General features: G+C 38.1%; 1 protein-coding gene across 1 annotated transcript in view; it reads right to left on the bottom strand.

The window, feature by feature from the left end:
- LOC124709035 (alpha-glucosidase-like) overlaps positions 1 to 23,665 on the bottom strand; it is a 233,687-nt gene that overhangs the window by 95,206 nt on the left and 114,816 nt on the right. The window contains exon 8 of the mRNA XM_047240682.1: positions 3,082 to 3,368. Coding sequence (XP_047096638.1) covers positions 3,082 to 3,368 — 287 coding nt within the window. The remainder of the gene's footprint in view (positions 1 to 3,081; positions 3,369 to 23,665) is intronic.

Here is a 23,665-nt window from a genome sequence, read left to right as displayed (position 1 = left end):
GATATAGGCTGCTGTCCTATGAGATGGTGGCAGTGCTTGTTTCTCCACTCTAATCCTCACCCCACTAGTGGTCCAAATTATAGTTTATTTATGATCATGACCATTTGCCACTACAGCTTAGTGCCCACACTCTGCACTGTAGTGATTGGAAAATAAAATCTGTCACGTTTTCTGACTGTCCCAAAATTCTTCCCTTAACATTAAAATAGTTACTTATGGTTCTGCTGCTATGCAAAGTGCCTTGCTAGTTCTATCTATAAAGTTGTCAAACAGAAGCATGGTTTGCACAGCTATGAATGTTCACAAAAGGACAAAATTAATATTCTGCTGATTTTGTAATCATGGAATTGGTTGGGAAAAGACAAACAGTGTCCAGAAACATCTTAAGTAGGAGACACTTTCAGTTCACCAGCAGGAAAATGCTACTGCTTTTCAAGATAACAATCTTTTTTTGAAAGTGTAATAACAGAAGAAAGGAAAGGGAGGGCAGTTTGGAAGAAAAAGGTGTTGAAGTTTTTGCAAAACCAAACATTCTACTCAAAAAGTTCCCAATCAGCACTTTTTTTAACAGATAACATATTTGTCTCCACCCACATAGCATGACAACCTTTTAAATTTGAGCATCTAATCATTTACAAACAAAAAATAAATGTGTATTTTGACAAAAATAGATGTGATTTTTGAAAAAAAAAAATTGATGCGAATGTTGTCAAAAATAGATATACAATTTTAGGTCTCAACATGACATCAGATGAGGTGAATTTGTGAACACCTCTGCTTTGCTGGTACTTGACTGATGGATACCATTTTGATTTTGTAGCCAATAGCGCTTCCCAGCTGAAAGCTATCTAAAGCGTTGTCTACAGTGAGGGCTTCCCTCATGCCGTTTTGAATATTGGGTGTGTTGTTACCATGTTACATGTATCCATGGTCCATATAATATGTGTACCACCTGTCTGTCTATCCTCCCCCTTTCTTTGTCCATTTCCCCCTTCACCATTTCTCTTTCTGTGCCTTCCTTCCCATCTTTCCATGTCCACAGCCCCTACCTTTGTCCATCTCTTCCTCCCCATCTCTATGACGATCTCATCCTCACCCTTCTCTGTCCACTTTCTCTTTCTACCATCTCTCTATCCATATTTTCCTACCACCTCACTATCTGTCCATCATCTCCTCCTCCTTATCCTCCTCCTTCTTGTCTGTCTATTTCCCCCTCCCCTTCATTCTGTCCAACTCCTCTCCTTCCCCTCTCTCTGTCCAATCCCTCCTCCCCCTCTCTCTCTGACCATTTCCTTCTCACCTTCTCTCTGATTATCCCCTCCTCATCCTCTTTCTCTTTCCATCTCCTATTCCCCATTTATTCTACCTGTCTCCACCTCCCTAGTCCAACTCCCCTACCATCCCTCCCTTTCAATTTCCTCCTCTACACTGTATCTATCAAATTCCTCCTCCCCTCTCTCTGTCCATGTCCTCCTACCCAGCACATATGTCTACCTTCTCCTCCTCTTGCTCTCTGTCCACCTCCTCCTGCCCTCTCTGACCATCTCCTGTTGCCCTCTCCACATGTGTCCATTTCCTCCTCCTTCCTCTATCTGGCCATCTCTTCCTCCTATCTCTGTCTGTCCATCATTTACTCCTCACTCTCCCTGTCTCTCTATCTTCTCCTCCCCCTCTCTCTATGTCCATCACCTCTTCCACCTTTCTCTTTCTCCATCTCCTCCTCCCCCCTCTCTTTTCAGTGCCTTCTTCCCCATCTCTCTGTTCATCTCTTCTGCTCCTTATCTCTTTCCATCTTCTCCTACAATCTCTCTGTGTATCTCATCCACTTCCCCCTCTCTGTATGTCTACTTCTCGCTCTTTCTCTGTCCATATCCTCATCTCCTCTCTCAGTTTCTATGTCCTCCTGGCCTGCTGAAAATCCATATCCTCCTCCCCTCTTCCTTTTCCACCTGCCCACTGCCCCTCCCCATTTTCCATGAGCCTCCTGTACCTCACCCTCCTCTCCCTCTCTCTGCACATCTTCTCCTCCTCCTCCTTCTTCTATCTATCACCTCCTCCCTGTCTCTCTGCCCATATCCTCCTCCCCCATCCCTCTGTACATCATCTCTTCCCCATGTCTGTGTCAGTCCCCCTCCTCCCATCTCTGTGCATCTCCTCCTCCCCTCTCTCTGTCTGTCCATCTCCTTCTTCTCCCCCTTTCTCTGTCCATATCCTCCTCCACCTCTCATTGTCCATCTCCTCATCCTGCTTTCTGCATCCATATTCTTCCCTCCCCCCCCCTCTCTTTCTGTCTTCTCCATTTCCCCCCCTCTGATCATCTGACCATCTCTTCTTCCCACCCCCCCACCCCTCTCTCTCTCTGTACATCTTCTCATCCCCCTCTCTCTGTACATCTTCCCTCCCCCTTTCTTGGTCCTCTCCCTCTCATTATCTATCTTCTTCTTGTGCCTCTCTCTGCCACACCCATCCACATGCGTATGTCCTGCAATGCATGCCAATACTACCTGCACAACACACTTGCAGCATATATGCAATGGGTTGAAAAACTCTTTTTACACATACTTCTGCTCCTATGGGAGGTAGGAAATGTTGTTTTGGTCACTCAGGCAAGTGAACAAGTACTTTTTGGCTTCCAAATGAGATATTTGGCACATGTTCTCAATCTCTTCTATTTCTTTGAGTCACAATATAGATATAGATTTTTATTTCAAGTTAAAAACATGCTTGTAAAAGTATCAGAGTGCCCAACTGAGGAAGGTCCTCATTCCTCTACATCAGTAGTGAGGCAGTGTAACAGAATTAACATACAAAGACAGTAACCGCTTCTTCAGCTCAGAGTGTATTTGATGAGTATCGTAGTTATGGCGTTACAGAAGCGCTCTTATTATGAGAAAATATTAGAGATGAACAGGTAAGCATCCAGTATCCACTTTGGTCACTGTAAATAGTGGCTGAAAAGCTTTAGTACAAACATGTTCGTGCAAACAGCAGATTCAAAATAACAATGAGCACATTGTTGTTTCAGCACTTGGTCATGGAGTTTATTGAATTTAAGCATTAAAAATAGGAACTCAAACACACCTGAACCATTGCCTGGCCTCCTCCATTGTCCAGTCTGGATATACAACTTCTTCTCCCATGTACAGCCCACTATAAATCTGTGAGCCATTCTCTGAATGAACCAGACCAGTTTCTGGAACACTACAGTTGATACATGCTGCAGATGGAATTGACACCACCACTTTTCTGTCTGTTAGCAAACTTGAGTTCAGAAAGGGGGCAATGTCCTGTAAAGGCTGTGCACTTTCATTGCCCAAAGATAGGCCCAAAATTGAATCCCAGAGGCATGTTGAGTCCCAAGGAAAATCCTGTAACAACAATGGCAAATTTCTATTGAATGGACACTGGCATTTTTGTTGATGTTAAATAACTACTCAAGACAAGAAGGCTCTCTGAAGAAGATTAGAATAACCTGGACATCTATAAAAAGAAATATTTATTCAGAAAGGTAATCAATCCACAAAGAGACAGATGGTTGTCCAGTGGGCACAACTCCTCACACAGCTAACAGACACATACAAAAATGATTAAATATTGCCATGCACTGTATGTCACCTGTCATGGACAGTGGGTAGATATTGTTAGCTTTGTAATTTCCTGAAAGTAATTAGACTTAATTTATGTAACTAGCTGGAACATTCCATGTATGTGTAAATGAGGCACTCTTATTGGAGCAAGCAGTTCAGCATTGTGTGTACATGGTGTGTGCTCAACAAACATGCTCTCAGTCTGGAGTGTTGATTCTTGTTGTTGACCCTGTTCTTGTAAATACTAAAGGTGAACATGTAAGGTAGATAAATGGGAAGATTTGAGGACTGGCTGAATGTTGTGGTGGATTGGGTTATGGGTGTGGGGGATTTGACCATAGGTGTATAGACAAGTGGAAGTCTTAGTAGCTATTGAGTATTTGTCAGGTGTGCAATGTGCATTTATTGTAAAAATGTGTTACAAGAACTTGGATAGTTTTGTTGGAGCTCATTGTGCTTTCTGTTAAGAGTTTACATATACTGACTCCCATGCCACCTTCCTGTACTATCAACCTTTGGAAGAGAAACTTTGAAGTCACTGGTAACACTAAAAAAAGAAGAGGCAATAGCGTAAAAACAAGCTGAACCCCGGAGAATATTGATTATTGTGTACAGTTTTATGAAGAAGTCTGTGAAAACCAGCTAAGTGGCAGAGCACAGAACTTGGTCTCAGCAGGCAATCAATGGGAATGATTCTAATGAATGATCTTGTAATGGGACACCCTCCTCTAACATTACCTTTTTTTATATAAATAAATGATATCATTTATACTACTGATTCTTGTGCAGGTGAACATTATCTCAGCTGTTTAACTGAATGAGCTTCATATGATTTTGTATAAGATGTATTATATTTCAGACTAAAATGTATAAAAAGAAATTAATTTATTAGTACTCTGTATGAACAGTTAAAATTATTCTTTCTTTAAACATATTCGAAATTATGAAATTTCTGGAATACTTGAAATTCATATTATTAATTGCACAATCTAATACTAATTATTAAATTTATTTCTGGATTCATTTACAAAATAATGATATATTTTAGTGAAGATCCTTCTTTTGTTAAGAAAGTTTGTAAACTTTTTTGCTTTTTAAACTCTTTGGAATATTGTGAATACTGTAGAATGTTAGTAGTAGTGGCATGTCTCTAATGGAAACACATGTGTTTTGCTAATCTTGTCAACAACAATGTAATTGAAGGTTTTATGAAAGTGGAGCCTGTGAAGTTAGAGTGATATATAAGAATGGGATAAAATAAAAGAAATATATAGGCAAATCTTCATCAGTTATTCATTCATCAGGAACCCACAATGTCATAAATAAAAATTTCAGCTGCAAGAATGTACTGCTAGATACAAGAATTAGAGCCAACAACAAGAAGAAGAGAAAATGAAGATAAGTAATAAGTGCTTCTTTTGTATATCTTATGACTTTTGAAGTTTTCGAAACTTTTATAGTCAGAGAATTTTAATAGCGATGTGTGGGAGGGTAAGATTACAGTCTCCGCTACCATCAATATAAGATGTAGGTTGTGAAAATCCTTCAACTTCAAGATTACAGTAACTGCATATGCTTTTGCCAAGCAGTGTTTCATGTTTCCAGAGAAAATTAAGTGATAGTTCACAGGTTTTAGATAAGTGATAAAGCCCAATTTCACCTTAATGGTTTTGTCAACAAGGTGAACTTTCAAAAATGGTCTAATGAAAACCCACATTGTCTCCCTTAAACTCCTTTCCATTTAGACAAAGTAACAATTTGATGCACATTATCATCTTGGCAATAATCGGATCTTATTTTTTGAAGCTAGACACAGTGACAGTAAACTCTGAAGGTTATGCTAAAATGAAGATAACAGTTTCTCTACCAGTACTCAATCCCTATGATCCAGATGAAGAAACACTTGTCCAGCAGGATGCTGCAACAAGCGATACTTCCACAGAGTAAGTGGATCTGCTTAGGCTAACATTTCCTGGTTGTCTCATCAGCACAATTTGTGATATTCTGTGGCTTTCCCATTCACCAGATTTATCAACCCAACACTTTTTTCTTCTGAGGTTACCTCAAGTCCAAAGTTCTCCAGAAATCCACCCAAGAACCAGAGATGATCTGTAGAAGGGAATCAGATATGTTACGCACAGTTGTGGGTGGATTCATTATCAGGCTGTAACAAAGTGTACAAAACCAATGATGCCATCTGAGTAATAGCATATTCAAAAATGGTAACTCTCATGGTAAACTCATGTATACTAGACTCATGAAAATAAAGAGGAAATATGCTCCAATTCATGTAAATTTTTTGTATCTTCCCATTTCACTGCCTCACCCTGTTCTTGATCCTGGCTTCGGCATGACATAGTTTGCTGGCAACATTAGGTATACTGGATACTGACATTGCCATGGCTCCAGTAAGGCTATACAATATATGTCACCTTGATGAGTAAGAACCCAAATACAAATACCACAATCCTCTGATGGTGTGCATTCATTGTCAAGGTACCAGTGGATACTTTCAGCATCAGTGAGTCAGAGGTACATCAAGTTCCACTAATGTTTTATGAAGATACTGCCAGGATATGGTTAAAGGAATTTGACTGTGTCAGTAAATAAAATGGTTATGATGATATGGTGTGGTTTTGTCAATGTCAACCTTGCTTGTACAGCACACCATGGCAGTAATTTGAGAATGAAATGGTAATGTTCAAAAGCTGAGACAAATTTCAGACAGAAATAAAGGCAACATTTGGTGAAAACCAGTAACAGGTCTACATTGTTTTTGGTTGTATTACACAGTAAATGTGATTAAAGTGGAAGCCAACAAGTTTTACCCTCAATGAAGGATCAATGTGATCAAAAGTATCCAGACACCCCCAAAAACATACATTTTTCATATCAGGTACAGTGTGCTGCTACCTACTGTTAAGTACTCCATATCAGTGACCTCAGTAGTCTTTAGACATCATGAGAGAGCAGAATGGGGTGCTCCGTGGAACTCACAGACTTCGAGCGTGGTCAGGTGATTGGGTGTCACTTGGGTCTTACATCTGTGTGTGAGATTTCCACACTCCTGAACATCCCTAGGTTCACTGTTACAATGTGATAGTGAAGTGGAGTGTGAAGGGATGCGTACATCACAAAAGCATACAGGCCAACCTCATCTGTTGACTGACAGAAACCACCAACAGTTGAAGAGGGTCATAATGTGTAATAGGCAAACATCTATCCAGACCATCAACCAGGAATTCCAAACTGCATCAGGATCCAATGCAAGTACTATGACAGTTAAGCGGAAGGTGAGAAAACTTGGATTTCATGGTCAAGTGGCTACTCATAAGCCATACATCATGCTGGTAAATGCCAAACGACGCCTTGCTTGGTGTAAGATGTGTAAACATTGGACGATTGAACAGTGGAAAAATTTTGTGTGGAGTGACAAATCATGGTACACAATGTGGCAGTCTGACGGCAGGGTGTGGGTATGACGAATGCCCGGTGAACGTCATCTCCCAGCATGTGTAGTGCCAACAGTAAAATTCAGAGGTGGTAGTGTTATGGTGTGGTCGTGTTTTTCATGGAGAGGGCTTGCACCCCTTGTTGTTTTGCATGGCACTATCACAGCACAGGCCTCCATTGATGTTTTAAGCACCTTCTTGCTTCCCACTGTTGAAGAGCAATTCGGGGATGGCGATTGCTTCTTTCAACATGACAGAGCACCTGTTCATAATGCACGGCCTGTGGTGGAGTGGTTACACGACATTAACATCCCTGTAATGGACTGGCCTGCACAGAGTCCTGACCTGAATCATATAGAATACCTTTGGGATGTTTTGGAATGCCGATCATGCCAGGCAACACGGACTGACATCAATACCTCTCCTCAATGCTGCACTCCATGAAGAATGGGCTGCCATTCCCCAAAAACTCTTCCAGCACCTGATTGAATGTATGCCTGCAAGAGTGGAAGCTGTCATCAAGGCTAAGGGAGGGCCAACACCATGTTAAATTCCAAAATTACTGATGGAGGATGCCATAACTTGTAAGTTATTTACAGCCAGGTGTCCGGATACTTTTGATCACACAGTGTATCATGCACTTTTTTTTTAAAAAAGAAATGTTTCCACAACAGAGGACTTCTTCAGTTGCTGCCAGCACATCAAGGCAATGCCTTGGAAAAGAGTGTGCTGAAAGCCATTTTAGAGACTTATGAACATCATTTTGATGGCAGTCTTGAAACACCATCAGAACCCTGTATCACACATAGTTGAACAAGAGATACAAGGGTTTATGATGTCTGTTAACGTCAAACCACAATAGCTGGAAGTACACAGTCCATCCCACAGGAAAGATAACTGATTTTACATTCATGTAACTACTAATGCCATCTGTGAACCAGTTTGTGAATTAACTAGCATGGTATTTTGACTACTATCTGTTTTAAATTTTAACAGTATGTTTTGAACTTTGATCATGAAGGGAGCAACATACAAACATTAAGTTTTATTTTCAATTGGGCAAAAGCCTAACAAACACATCTGAAATTATGCAAACTGCTTCTGGTAATGAATCAGTGGGTCATTAAATGGTTTTAAGTGGTGTGCAAGGTTTGTTGATAGCAGAGAGAGGTTTAAAGATAATCGGCATTCAGGAGTATCATAAACAGTTTGAGTCGAAGAAAATGTTGGCTAAAATTCTTCAAAATGATTGTTGCACATCTACCAGCTCGGTTGAAGAGCTCACTAGAATTGCTAAAACAACTGTGCATCACATTCTAACTGAACATTTTGGCAATTAGAACACCTGTTGTCACTTTGAGGCCCTGTCACTCACTGACAATCAAAGATATTGCAGGATGGAAGACTGCAGAGACATGAAAAGATCGGCCACTAGGGAACAGGCTCCATGTCTTGCATCATAACAGACCATACCGGGTTGTCATAATTTTGTAGAAAGCAAGCCAAGAGAATTTGTTATAACATGAAGTCATTCAGCAGCAGTGTAATTATCAGTCCTGAGAGTATTCAAAGAGAGATCTGCAAACAATCAGATAACAGAGCACAGCATTGGCAACATAATTTGCACTGTGTTACTGTACATTTTTTGATATTTTTCCTTAGTTCTTATCTTCTGAAGCTCATGTTCAATGTAGGACTAATAATCGTTAAGTTAGCACAATTATCTGTATTATGTAAGTCAATGTGTGTTCTGTAATCCATGTTGCCAAAGTGTTTTCAGTGTATGCATATCAGTGCTTCTCAGGATAAATGACTCCCTTCACTTTGATATAATTTGGATTTGTTTGATTTATAATTGCCAGTTTGTGATGCTGATATTGTGGTAGCATTTCTGCACATAAAGCTGTGAATAAGGGTATCCACTTACCCACGAATCACATGCTGATGTGGGGCAGAGACAAATTTTATTCAGTTTCTCATCTGCGAGGATTTTATTATTTACAGTGACAGATCTTACAATCTGTAAGATGATGATAGATTTGAATTTCAGACATTTCTCCAGGTGATATATCAATTCAACAATGGTCAGCTGTCTTTGACACAATTTCTATGATTTGATACAGTGTAAAATTTGTATACTTTAGAGTTGGGTAATTGTTTCAGGAACTTTATGATCTAGTGTATGTAGTGTACTCGATATATCACAGTCTGATGTGGTGGTGAACTGAAGGTATCAGTGTGCTGTATTTGCAGGGGGCTCCATGTAGTCTGGTCTGCATACAGCTGCTAGATTACAGACAAGCTTGATTACTGTGTGGTAATGTTGCTATCAAGAAGAGCCTTGTGTGGCTGCACACGTTTGTGAGATTGAGGGCATCATTCACCACTGGCAAAATTATATTGCTGTATACACATCATGCACATAAGCAATGCAGGAGAGTGTTCTGCATTCAATGATTGACTCATTGTTGGTGGGTACTGGCCATTCTGCATCAAATTTTGAAAGCATTAAAATATGGAGTGTAGGTGAGGCACACTAGTTGGCCCAATGTGAAACAACATATCAACACTCTGGCAATCGACTAGTGCTCATATAGGGTGCCTCCAACTGAACAACAAATAAGTCAGAAGGAAGTGGAGATGGTGATGTGAGACATCATTCAGTCATTGAAGAGTCCTTGGTCTTCTCCTGTCATCATCACAAAGAAGAAAGATAGCACATTGTGTTTCTGTTTCAATTACCAGCAACTGAACACAGTCATTAAAAAGGACATATACCCATTACCACACATTGACCACCTAGGACTATGTGATGAAAGCAAAATATTTCTCAACTATGGATATGTATACTGGCTACCAGCAGATCAAGTTGATGAGGCTAACTATAAAAATATAGTTTTTGTTACATTCAATGGCCTGTGAGCTCAAAGTTGTGCTGTTTTTTCTGTACAATGCTTCAGTTATACTTCAATGCTTGATGGACAGCCTGCTTTGATTTCTTAAATGGGCAGGATGTCTATGCTACCTGGATGATGTTGCTGTGTTCTTGAAGACCTTTTAAGAGCATCTAGGTCACTTGAAAAATGTACTGAAGTGTGTCCATAATGCAATCTTTGCCTGAATCTGAGAAAGTTCCTCTGCCTCATTGAAAAAATAAAAATTGTGAGTCACCTGATGAACAGAAATAAAGTCTGTCCAGACCCAGAAAAAGTATGATCCATAACAAAGTTTTCCACTACTTGGCACATTCAAGACACACATGTATTCCTGCTACAAATGTTCCACAAAGGATTTCAGTTGCAAGGTATGGCCATGTAAGAACTGCTGTGGAAAGGCACCTAATTTTCTGGGACCAAGGAGTAAAAAGATCACTCTGTATCCTTCAGGTCTGTATGCTTCAGGGGGCACTGACAGCTTCATCATGTTTTGCACTTTTGGATGAGAGTGTTGAGACAAGAATCAGCAGTTGCAGTACTGGTGCAATTCTAGTGCATATCCAGCAAGTTGAATAATTGTTTATACCACCAGGATACCCTCGAAGCCTAGAAGAACTATTTTATGGCTGACAATGAATGCCTAGAAATTATTTAGGCTGTGAGTAAGTTCCAGATCTGCACTGCTTGTCAATCACCAAGGAATAGCTGACTCTTACTAAGGAACAACTGCCAATTGCCAATTGCTACGGAACAACTGACAATTGCTATGGAACACCAGACCAATGATGGTAAAAGGAAATGTAGAGGATGGGATGTGTTAATTATAGCAAACATGAACACTCTGTATGTATTAAATAGTTCATGCTGTACAGTGTTAGACAAAGGTTGTTGTGGAACTAATTAGTATGACATTCTGTGTGGTGTGGCAACATGTCTGCAAGGCATCATTTGAGTGCCTACAATTGTGGATAAGCATTTACACGGCTTAAAGCTGGTCAAAGTGTCACTAATTTGACACAGCAGTTGGTGTGTCAAAGTGTCATCTCCCAATTAAAAAAGGTTGCTGAAAGTAGAAATGCTATGAAAAAGCATGCTAGTGGTTGTAGATGGATCACTGTGCTGCAAGAGGATTGATATGCTACCCTAGTGTTAAAAAGGAACAGATATCTTACTCCTAGATAGATCGCTGCAACCCTTGCAACTACTACCGGTACATGTGTCTTTGCCAGAACCATTTCAGGATGAGTAAATCAGGCTGGTTTGCCTGCTGAGAAGCCTGTTAAATGCATCTCACTTCAACCACACCAATACCAAAAGTGTAGAGAGCATGTTGGTTAGGTCAAAAACAGTGGTCTAGAGTGACATTCTTCAATGAATCCTGCTTCACTCTGGCAAATGATTCTTGCCACCAGTTAGTGTGGAAAGATATGGGAACATGTTACACATCACAAAATTTTCATGAATGTCATTGGTATGGACTAGGCACTATGGTGTGTGCAGGTATTATGTACAATGACTAAACACCACTGAATATCTCAATGTGAGGTACTATTACAGCACAATGATATTGCAGGGAGATTATTCTCGATCATGACTGTTTAGTGGTGCAGTATGTCCTGACATTCTGTTTGTGGATGACAACGAATGCCCAAATAGGACTTCTGATGTGTCAAATACACTGAAAATTGAAGACATTGAACAAATGGAATGGCATGCATACTCTGCAGACCTAAATCCTACAGAAGATGCCTGGGACGCTCTTGGTAAATGTGTTTCTAAATGAACGTCCCTTCCCTGAACCATGCAGTAACTGAAATCCACCTGGAGAGAGCAGTGGGACAATATCCCCAAACGACTCCTCAACATAGTATGAATAACAAGTTCAAAATGTTTGTTTGTGTCCAATGAGAGTGGGTTCGTAACTAAGAGTCTGATATTGATGTTTATGTGGGAAGTCTGACCTGTGTCAAACATGGAAGTTATTTATATCTGTAAGCCTGCTTTCCCATGTGGTGAAATCTGTACCATTTTTCATTATTAATATATCACTCCACCTCTACTATTCTCTGTTACTTATGCACTGTGTTTCATGTCATTCATCATTGTGTGTGACTATTTCTGTCCAACAATTCCTCCATCCCTTAGCAACTGTCAAGTAGGAATGCAATGACACTCTAGTGTACAAAGTTGGATGCAAGAATAATGTTTCTACTGCCTTTTTCAGAATCTATTTGAAGAACATTGTAGCACTGGTAATAATACAGTCATCACAGAACTACAAAATATTGCAGCTGCAAAAGGGAAGATCCTGAATTACTGAAGAGCATAGAGGAGAAGTGTTCCAATCAAGACTGGCCTCAGAAGTAATTTAATGATGCAGCATCATCCATAAGATGACAACTGTAAACCACCCACAGATGAAGGGCCTCATGGAACATTTTGATAAGACACTTACAGAGATACATTGATCTCAAACAGAGGACCAAGATGCAATATTGCCTTTTGTGACATTTGTATATTAGACAGCAAAGCAAGACACTATGAGTTTCGTGTTTTATGATCCAAGGCCAACAAGCTGAAAAAATAATGGATATTTTGTGTTTGTTTCAGCCTGAGGATGGTGACATTGATGACATGAAACAGTTCTTCATGTGAACTAAAGAAGCAATACAGCTGGAATGAACATGAATCTTGAATGTCCAAGATAAGGACTGTGAACATCATAACAGCAAATATCAACCTGTACACTACAACCAAGTATGGACTTTTACACCTGAGTGGAAATTAAGCCTCTCAGAAAAATTAATAAAAAGGTAATTTGGCTAAAAATGCTACATCACTTGTCAGACATGACCAACTAAACTGGGAATGATGGTCCTACATCAAAAAGACAAAAGTACAGAGACATTATCTGTGTACTTTACAGGAATCCTTGCCATATTCCTGCAGTGCAGATCTATAATGGGTGTTTATTAAACAAGGAACATAAAGAAATGCCTGATGTTCATGATGCCTCAATGGAAATAACTCCATTTCAATGGCTTAGTGACCACCAGGATGAGATGACATGACCAGAATGTACCAGTGCTGTCAGAGGAAGGACCACTGACTTCATCCAGACTGATTAGGCTATGGTCCATTCTGAAACAGTGGGCCACAGTTTCATGAGGAGGATCAGCAATGCTGTATAGTATTCATTGTCCCCTTTGTCATAGAGATTACAATTTCTGACTGGCAGGTGTGGCTCACCTGTTCTAATACTGCCTTATTTATTGTTTAATGTTACTTAACAATAAAGGAAATGAATGAGAAATTTGGAAAGAGAATTACAGTTTAAAGAGAATAAAAAAAACTAGGCAATTTCCCAATGACATTGTAATTCTGTGAGACATGCCAAATGACTGGCAATAGCAGTTGAATCGAATTGAAAGTGTGTTAAAAGGGGTTATAACATGAATGTTACTGTAAAAGTAAGATAATTGGTACATCATAGAATTAACTGGTGAAACCTAAGATTTATCATTGTGGTGTGGTAAAGTCTGAAATTTACATTATACGCATAGATTTTGAACTTTTATGGAGAGACGTTGGTGAATCTTAGAATTTACCAATGCAAACTGGTAAAAGCTGTATCAAAGATTCCCACCTCCATCGTGCAGGTTCAGACAAGTTTCATTGTTGCCAGTTTTCTGTTCAGATAAGTTTCTTTACCGGCAGTTATGAGTTCTCTGTCTGCTCGCCGCTGCGTAGTTTCACTCTGTGTCAAGCATCATGCGTATGGTCATTTTTGCGACTCGTTTTATTGGTGTGTCTTCTGCAGCTTTGCTTCAGAATGAGTGATGTTATGTGTAACAGATTTTTATGAAATTTTAAGTGAATCAGTGAATAAGAAGAAGGACAACAATATTTATGTAACTGCTGAGCAGTATAATATTCTGTTAAGTAAAGTGAAAAATGCAAAAAATTGTTTCCAATAAAAAACCTTTTCACTACAGGTGTTTGAAGTGATATGATATTCTCAACATCGGAGGTAAAGAGAACTCATAGCACCGGTGTCTGCTGGAAAAGAATAAATTCATTATTATGTTCATTTTTATGAACTGTTCAACGTATTACATGAGACCCACATTGCTATAGGCCATGGTGGCCGATCGCAGATGATTGTCAAACTGAATAGTGAGTACAAAAGTGTGACTGTTGAATCAGTTGTTACTTATTTGAAATTATGTGAACCATGACAGAAAAAGCAAAAAGCATTGAAAAGGAGTGTTGTAGTGAAACCTTTCACACACAGTGAAATGAATTCATGATGCCAAATTGACTTAATCAATATGCGGGCAAACCCAGACAATAAGTCAAAGTCATACTTGTATAACAAGATCATCTGACAAAATTTGTTATCCTCTGTGCACTTTAATGTTGAAAATGGCTGATGAAGTAGCATATCATCTTTTGAAATTTTTACCACCTTTGGTGCCCCTAGTATCCATCGTTCTAATAATGGTAGAGAGTTTTGTAACCACGTCATTCAAAGTTTATGTGAGTTGAGGAGTTATATGAAGATATTCCATGGGAATCTGAGGCACAATCAGTCTCAGGGACCAGTCAAAACTGCAAATCAAGATATCAAAAATATGTTATCAACTTGGATGGAAACAAATTAAACTTCAAAATGGTCTGAAGCGGTGAGGTTTGTGCAAGCAATGAAAAATAAGGCTTATCATGAATGGATCAGATGTCCACCTTATGAAGCCATTTTTGGGGTTCCAATGAAAATGGGCATTGTGACCTCAGTTGCTCCACGTGAGTTAATAAAAAATATAAACACTAAAGAAGACTTGGAAACAATATTAAACACCACTTCCTCTGACTCACAGAAAATTGAAAATGATGACCAAGGAATTGATGCCAGTGAATCAAGAACTAGAACAGAAGGAACAGAGGTTGAAAATGCGCCTGCAGAGGGTGAGGAAGCACCAGAGACACAAGATTTGATGACAGTTAATGAGACACCGACACCGGCTGATGGTTGTGATGAGATGCTGATAACTTCTGACACTGTTAATAAAGTGAAACAGATCTGAGAAGTTGCCAAAGAAGGTCTTCAATTGCAGGCAGAGAAAATGAAAGCAGCCTCATGTAATATTTATTTATTTATTTAGCCATCCATGGACATTTTAAAATGTATGGATGTTGTCAGTTGTGTACATTCATATATTTATACATCTAAAAACAAAGATGATGTAACTTACCAAATGAAAGTGTTGGTATGTTGATAGAGACACTAACAAACGCAAACACACACACAAAGTTCAAGCTTTCGCAACCCACTGTTGCTTCATCAGGAAAGAGGGAAGGAGAGGGAAAGACGAAAGGATATGGGTTACCCACCACGCCTCAACCTCCACTAATTTCAAGTTGCTGCCGCTCATACCTCACCTGTCATTCAACAACAGCTTTGCCTCTGTACTTCCGCCTCGACTGACATCTCTGCTCAAACTCTTTGCCTTTACATGTGTCTGCTTGTGTCTGTATATGTGCAGATGGATGTGTGTGTGTGTGTGTGTGTGTGTGTGTGTGTGGGTGTGGGTGTGTGTGTGTGTGTGTGTGTGTGTGTGTGTGTGTGTGTGTGTGTGTGTATGTATGTGTGTGTGTGTGTGTGTGTGTGTGTGTGTGTGTGTGTGTGCAAGTGTATACCTGTCCCTTTTTCCCCCTAAGGTAAGTCTTTCCGCTCCCAGGATTGGAATGACTCCTTACCCTCTCCCTTAAAACCCACATCCTTTCGTCTTTCCCTCTTTCCTGATGAAGCAACTGTGGGTTGTGAAAGCTTGAACTTTGTGTGTGTGTTTGTATTTGTTAGTGTCTCTATCAACATACCAACGCTTTCGTTTGGTAAGTTACATCATCTTTGTTTTTAGATATATTTTTCCCACGTGGAATGTTTCCCTCTATTATACTCATATCATATATTTATACAGTTTGTTGTTACATGTTGTTAAATGTTGTGACATATAAATTATTTACAATCATTTTTGCTCCTTATCAAAATATTGCGAAACAAAAGCTATTTACAATCATTTAGTAATAAGGAATTCGCTTATAGTGTAAAAGCAGTGTTCCTGCAAAAACAATTTAAGATTTTATTTGCTTCTTTTATTTTCTGTGGCAGTTTATTATACAGTTTTACACCTTCATACAAGAAGCTATTTTGAGTCTTATGTTTACTGTTCCTGTCTAGGTGAAGACAGTGACTTGTTCTTGTACTATAGTTATGAAAACTGCTATTTGCACAATAATTTTCTATATTTTTCTTGATGTACACTATGGTTTGGAATATAAATTCACACGGAACAGTTAGAATTTCTAACATTTTGAAAAGTTCTCTGCAGTGGGCCTGCTTACTGCTTTTTGTTATAATTCTTACTGCTCTCTTTTGCATTTTAAATACCATTTGTAAATTCTGAGCACTGTTTCCCCAGAAAATAATACCATAACTGATTACTGAATGAACATAACTAAAGTATACAGTTGTCAAACATTCACTACTGCATGCTGATACAAGGACTCTTAAGTGCATAACATGTTGTGGATACCTTTTTCGAGAATTTCATAGCATGTTCATTCCACTTAATTTGGCTGTCAATGTGCAACCCTAAGAATTTTGTTGTAGGTACATCATCTATGGAGATGTTATCTAGTTTTAAATTAAAGGGACTCTGTTTTCTATTCATTCTAAAGCATATTGTATTTGTTTTCTTTACGTTGAGAGTTACTTTGTTTTCCTGAGACCATTTGTGAACATCCCTCAACACTTCAGTAGAATTTTCCAACATTTGTGCTAGTGTCTTACTGGTGATTACTATGTTCCTGTCATCCGCAAACAATATCTTCTCTCCATGGCTGATATGTTGCGGGAAATCATTTATATGCACCAGCAATAATACAGGACCTAGTACACTTCCTTGAGGGACCCCAATATTGATATATTGTGGATCAGATATATGTTTCTCAATGTACTTTGATCCACTGGAGACATGTGTGATCTCTACTGACTGTACTCTGTTTACTAGATATGAACGAAACCATTTGAGAACCACTCCCCTTACTCCTAGTACCTCTAATTTATGCAACATTTTCTGGTGGTCAACTGTATCAAATGCCTTAGACAGGTCTAGGAAAAGGCCAGTTACACAGCTATTCTCATCTAGTGCTTCTAAAACTGTTTTTGTAAATTGTGCTATTGCAGATTCTGTACCTCTACCAGGCCTGAGACCATGTTGGTCATTGCAGAGGAGGTTGAATTTACTTAGATAGCTCAAAAGCCTGTTTTTCATTATAGTTTCTATCACTTTGGAAAAGCATGACAATAGAGCTATTGGTCTGTAGTTCTCAACGTTCTCTACATCACCCTTCTTGTGAACTGGTAAAATTTTGGCATGTTTCAGATAGTCAGGGAAGCAACTAGTTTTGAAGGATTCATTTATGATTTCTGTTAGTGGAGCTTTGATACTGTTTATGCATTTTTTCAAGACACACATTGGGATTTCATCTAAACCTGCCGAGTTTTTGTTCTTTAATTGCCTTACAACATTGCATACTTCCTCCTCAGTAGTTGGAAGCAATACCATTGAGTTTGCTATATGATTCTGTATTGGTTGATTAGCACCTATTGGAAAAATTTTCTGCAAGTTCGTTGCAATGCTGCTAAAGAAGGTATTCACATAATTTGCTAATTCTTTTGGGCTACTTTCTAAGTTTTCCTCGTTCCTGATTTGTATGTTTGTACCTCTCTGTTTCACAGTTCCTGTTTCTTGTTTCACTACAGCCCATGTAGCTTTACTTTTATTATTGGCTAAATTTATGAACCTATTGTTGGCTGATTTTTTTGCAGTATTGAGTACCTTCCTGTAGATCCTTTTGTAGTTTTTGTAGTAGTGCAAAAAAACTGGATCACTATTGTCCTTTTTAATGGAGTTTAGGTATTTACAAGCTTGAGCACTTTTTCTAATTCCTTTAGTAATCCATTTATTGTTGGTGGGTGTCCCAATGGGAATTAATGCTTTGGGGAATGTTTCTTTAAATTTTAATTTAAACTCAGACATAAAATTGGAGAACTTGCTATTCACTTTAGTTTCTATGCATGCTCCTTCCCAACTTTCATGTGCTAACTTTAAGGAAAACTCTTGCAAAGCTGATGGAGAGTAAACTCTTTTATATACATGCAGTTTGGATTCCTTTTTACACAAGCTTTTACTTTTATAATCTGACACAGATGGTCAGACAGTCCCAGATTTTTGACAAGTACATCACAGTTTTCTCTGCCTACATCTGTAGCTACATAGTCAATGGTAGATGATGAATGTGTGGTTATTCTTGTTGCACAATTGACTAGTGATGATAGACCAAAACTATGTAGGATATTCATAAATGTGTTACTGGTGTCCTCTTTTTTATTTGTATTTATGCTAAAGTCCCCACACAAAAACCTTCAGTTGGACAGAATGTGAGAAATAAAGTACCGGATGTAGACAGGGCAAAAACTGACGCAAAATCTATAGTACCAGTAGCGATAAATATTCAGGATGACGAATTTTATCAACTTGTTACCAAAGCTGGTAAACTGAGGTCATTGTACACTAGGAACCAATTTGCATTGTGCAAGGAAAATTTTATCGATGTCGAAAAAGTAGCAAGAGAAGAAATTGGTCAACAGGAAGTGGTTGCCAAACAGTCTTTTGTTGGAGGACAAGGTTTCAAAAAGTGCAGTTGCTTAAAAAAGTGTTCAGCTAAAAATGCTTATGTAAATCGTCTTCCATGTTATGTAATTCAAAATGCCACAATAGTCAGCCTTGTTGTAACAAAAATTAACGTTCACAAGGTAACACTTTCTACAACATTTTTCACTAATTGGGAATATTGCTCATTATAATCACATTGGAATGCAAGAATATTTAAAATACATAAATTTACAATAAATACAAACGATTTCAATAAACTGCTAAGCTGATTTTTTTTAAATGAATACAGTTTTACCAGTTGGGTAAATCCTAAAATTTACCTATGTCTCCTGGTAAAAGTTTGAAATCTATGCATATAATAAGAAATTTCAGACTTTTACCACACCATGATGGTAAGTCTTAGGTTTCACTAGTTAATTCTAGGATTTACCAATCATCTTACTTTTACAGTAACATATATACAAACAAATTTAAAACAATGTTATTGGAATGTAGCCAAATTAAATCAGGTGATGGTGAGGGAAGTAGATTAGGAAATGAAACACTAAAAGTAACCAGTTAGTTCTGTTATTTGGGCAGTGAAATAACTGATGATGGCTGAAGTAGAAAACATGAACAATGAAGTAAGAAAAACATTTCAGAAAAAGAGGAATTTTTAACATGATCATAAAATTAACTGTTAAGAGTCTTTTCTTAAGGTATTTGTTTGGAGCGTAGCCTTGTACAGAAATGAAATTTTGATGGTGAGCATTTCAGACAAAAATACAATACAGGCTTTTCAAATATAATGCTACAGAAGAATGTTGAAAAGCAGATAGATAGACTGAATAACTTATGAGGGGGTACTGAACTGAATTGGGCAAATAAGAAATTGGGGCATGACTTGACTAAAAGATGTGATCAGCTTGGGGTGCAGCACCTTGTATTGTGCCTATGCAAGCTGGACAACAGTGAGCAGATAGATACAGGCAATGAGTCATAATTCTACCATGATAGGTGTGTGCTCTGATCAAGCAGCAGCTGCAAGTAGTTACAGCTGTGGCTGAAAGGTGTCAGCATCTTACAGACCAAATTCCTAAATTGTCTAAATAATTATTTTGAAAACAATACTTTAATTTTGTGACTATCATGACTTTTATTAATTACATCTGATTTAATATTTTTAATTAATAATGTGAATTATGGTGTGAATTCAAAGTGATAAGATAAATGAATGTTGTTATGTCTATTTATTGAGTATACATTAGTGTGAGAACTGTGGCTGTACAGAGAGAGCAATTATATGCTCAGCAAAAATTTGTAAAGTGCTAGTAACCAGTTCACAGTACTGGGAAAACAAGAAACATTTTATGATAATTCAGTTATTTAAAGAGGGAGTTATTTTGATATTTTTGAGTTTTATAAATTTGTTTTTTAATAAATTGTTCATAAAAGCTATTAAGTTGTGATTGATTTCTAGTAAAAGACATAGGATTTCATGGGTTAATACTGATAAAAAATGTTCATCAGATAGCCAGAGGACAGTGCATTTGCGCATATTTTGTGAACTAATAGAACTGTTTTCTAAAGTCCCAAGGGCAGTTCAGATCTTAGCCATTATTATATTCAGATGTGTACATTAGGAACTCTGAATAGATGCGATAATTTTGAAGAATAGTGAGTAAAACTTGACTGTGGACTGCCACTAAGTGAATACAAAGGTGTGGGAAAGACAAATATGTAAAATTCAGATTTTTATATGTCAACTGTGACTTCTGAATCAACTAAAATCTGTGTGGTGTATTGTGCAATTTGGAACCAAGAACTGACATTCAAAGGGATTGAGTTTATAATATTTGAGTGATCATTCCGTCACAGTCCATTTTGTGATCTTCCTGGTAATGGGGTCTGTTAAATACCATAAGATGGTAATTATGAATGGCTATGATTGTGTGTGAGTGTCAAAACTGTAACTTAAGATTAGTGTGGGCTTTGTCATGCTTTTGTATCAAACAAGTAACAATGTATTGAAGTTTTCGCTCACCAACTACTTTCAATTAATAGCTCAGTACTCCTCAAACTAGAAAACAATTGTTGCACCCTCCAGACACATCATTTGCTTTCTACCAGCATGGGTGTGTGGACAGGCCTTTAGAAGAAGAAATCACTGCAAGGTGGGTGGAACTGTTCTGTTTTCTGTAGAATGAAAAGTTAACATCTTCACTGCAAATCGATAGGACACATTCTGGGGCATGAAGGAATTGTCACTTTGGTAATAGAAGAAAGTGTGTGGCATGGTGCGGCATGGGGAGGGATTGGTAGTTTTCAGAGAGAGAGACCAAGTCTTGAATACAGTGAGCATGTTCAAATGAGTGTATGCTGCAATACTTATGCAGAGATGAAGAGACCTGCACAGGACAGACTAGCGTGAAGAGCTGCATCAAACCAGTCTTCACACTGAAGATCACAACAGCAACAATTTCTGGAAGGTTCTGGAACTTATTTGCTTTTGCACCAACCATTGTTTGGACTGAAGACCACAGCAACAATTTCTGGAAGGTTCTGGGACTTATTTGTTTGTGGATATTTTAATTTACTAGAATATTCTATGTATGTACGAACAGGAGCATACCCTGCTGATGCAGGCAGTTCAGCTCCATTTGTATTTGATGTGTGTTCAATTACCATGCTTTCAGTGTGGTATAGTAATTCTCATTTATCCTGCTGCCAAAAGAGATACTTGAGTCCTGATTCTAGAAGACAATATGATACTTCAGGCTGCCAGAACCATAGATTCCTTCTTCAGTGCTGGAAAGGGGAAGTAATTGGAAGAGTCTGACTTGTGAAGTTGCACTGAGGGGATAACTAGGTTACTCAAAACCTACGTAAAGAGAGAACACCCTGTTTGCTGAGAAAAGCAGAACAATTGAGTTTATCTTTTCCTATGTTCTAGGTGACTTGTTTTTCTTCCCTCCAGTCTCCTTCAACTAGTTATTTCTGCCTGCTTTGAAGAAGGAAAAGCTTAGAGTACTGTATTTATCTATTATCATGTTTGTGTATCAGCCATACTGTGAGTTGCACCTATTGAAGGAAAGTAATGGTCAGTATACTTTAAAATGTGTAATGTGTTCAATATTAATCTTGGTTTAATATTTAACATTAAAGAAATCAGGCATGTTCATTATTATCTGTGACATAATGGCATTGTCCTCTGTAGTACTGAACTGAAAGAAAGAAATTCTATACCCCACACTATGTTTGTCTGTTCCTGCCAGGAATACCATGACTGGATGAAGACCTAAGGCATTTATTAAACAGTCACCTAACAATAATGATGATGATGAAAATAATAATAATAATAATAATAACACTAACTTTCTTCATGATCATCCTATTTATCCTTTTCTGTGATACTATCAACAGGAAATATCAGAAGTTTTGATGTGCAATATAACACTGAAAACTGTACTTGAGCCTATGTGTGAAATATCTAACTTTTGCCTGATTTTGTGGCCTATATAAATAGCATTTCTTATGAACAGCAAGAATCAAGCACAGTAATTTAAAAAATTTTCAAAACTGTCAATATATGATCATAAACATGTCTATATTTACAATTTGTTTTGATCTTCTGGTCATCTTCAGGTATCATAAAATTAATTACAGCAGCCTACATGACAATGTTATTAATGTTGTGCAAATAGGAAAATACATTACACAGTCAGTAATAAAATATAACACAATGGATCACTCTTAGTATAGGTACCGTCATTATCAGGTTCTACCTTTAGTGTAGTGGCACTCTACTTACCATATGTATGTAGAGTGCCTCCAAATGTAAAGCGGGAACCTGATTATGACAGTCTATAAATGGGATGCATCTTTACATAAAAAGAAGGAAACTGATCTAAATCTATGTCTACATCTACAATTATACTTTGCAAATCACCATGAAGTGCATGGCAGAGGGTACATCCCAATTAACAGTTATTAGGGTCTATTCCTGTTTCAATCACATATGCAGCAAGGGAAGAATGATGGTTTGAATGCATCTGTGTATGCTGTAATTATTATAAACTTATATTTATGATCCCTATGTTAGCAATACTTAAGGGGTTGTAGTACATCCCCATTGTCATCATCTAAAGTTGGTTCTTGAAACTTTGATAGCAGACTGTCTTGGGATAATTTACATCTATCTTCAAGAGTCTGCCAGTTCAGTTTCTTCAGTATCTCTGTGACACTCTGCCATGGAGCAAACAACCCTGCGACCAGTCATGCTGTCTTTTTCTGTATATATTCAATATCCCCGGGTAGTCCTATTTGGTACCAGTCCCACACATTTGAGCAATATCATAGAACTAGTATAGAGTGATTTATAAGCAGTCTCCTTTGTAGACTGACACACTTCCCTCACTGAAGTCTAACACCTGCTTTAACCACAACTGAGCCTTTGATCATTCTATTTCATATACCTATGAAGTGTTAAGTTGGCAGATTCCAACAGTGACTCATTGATATTATAGTCATAAGTTACTACAATTTTTTTCATGAATTCACAATTTTACATTTTTGAACATTTAAAGCAAGATGCCAATCTTTGCACCACTTTGAAATCTTATGGAGATTTGACTGAATATTTATGCAGCTTCTTTCAGACAGTGCTTCATTATAGAAAACTGCATTATCCACAAAAAGTCTGAGGTTATTATTAATATTGTCTGTGAGGTCATTAATATGGAACATGAACAGCAAGAGTCCCAATACACTGCCCTGGGGCAGTCTCAGATTTCTCTTGCTACCCCATATGATTGCACTTTGACAGTAAGCATAAGTGTGCTGGTGAGTCAATACTTTTCTGAAATCAAGAAATACTGCATCTATCTGACTCTCTTGATCCAAAGCTTTCGGTCTGTCATATGAAAAAAGTTGGGTTTCACATGATCGATGTTTTTGGAATCCATGCTGATAGG

This window comes from Schistocerca piceifrons, chromosome 7 (assembly GCF_021461385.2).
Source record: "Schistocerca piceifrons isolate TAMUIC-IGC-003096 chromosome 7, iqSchPice1.1, whole genome shotgun sequence".
In the NCBI taxonomy this organism is placed as follows: domain Eukaryota; kingdom Metazoa; phylum Arthropoda; class Insecta; order Orthoptera; family Acrididae; genus Schistocerca; species Schistocerca piceifrons.
The sequence above is the reverse complement of the archived record's forward strand: the minus strand, read 5'-3'. Positions and strand labels throughout refer to the sequence as shown.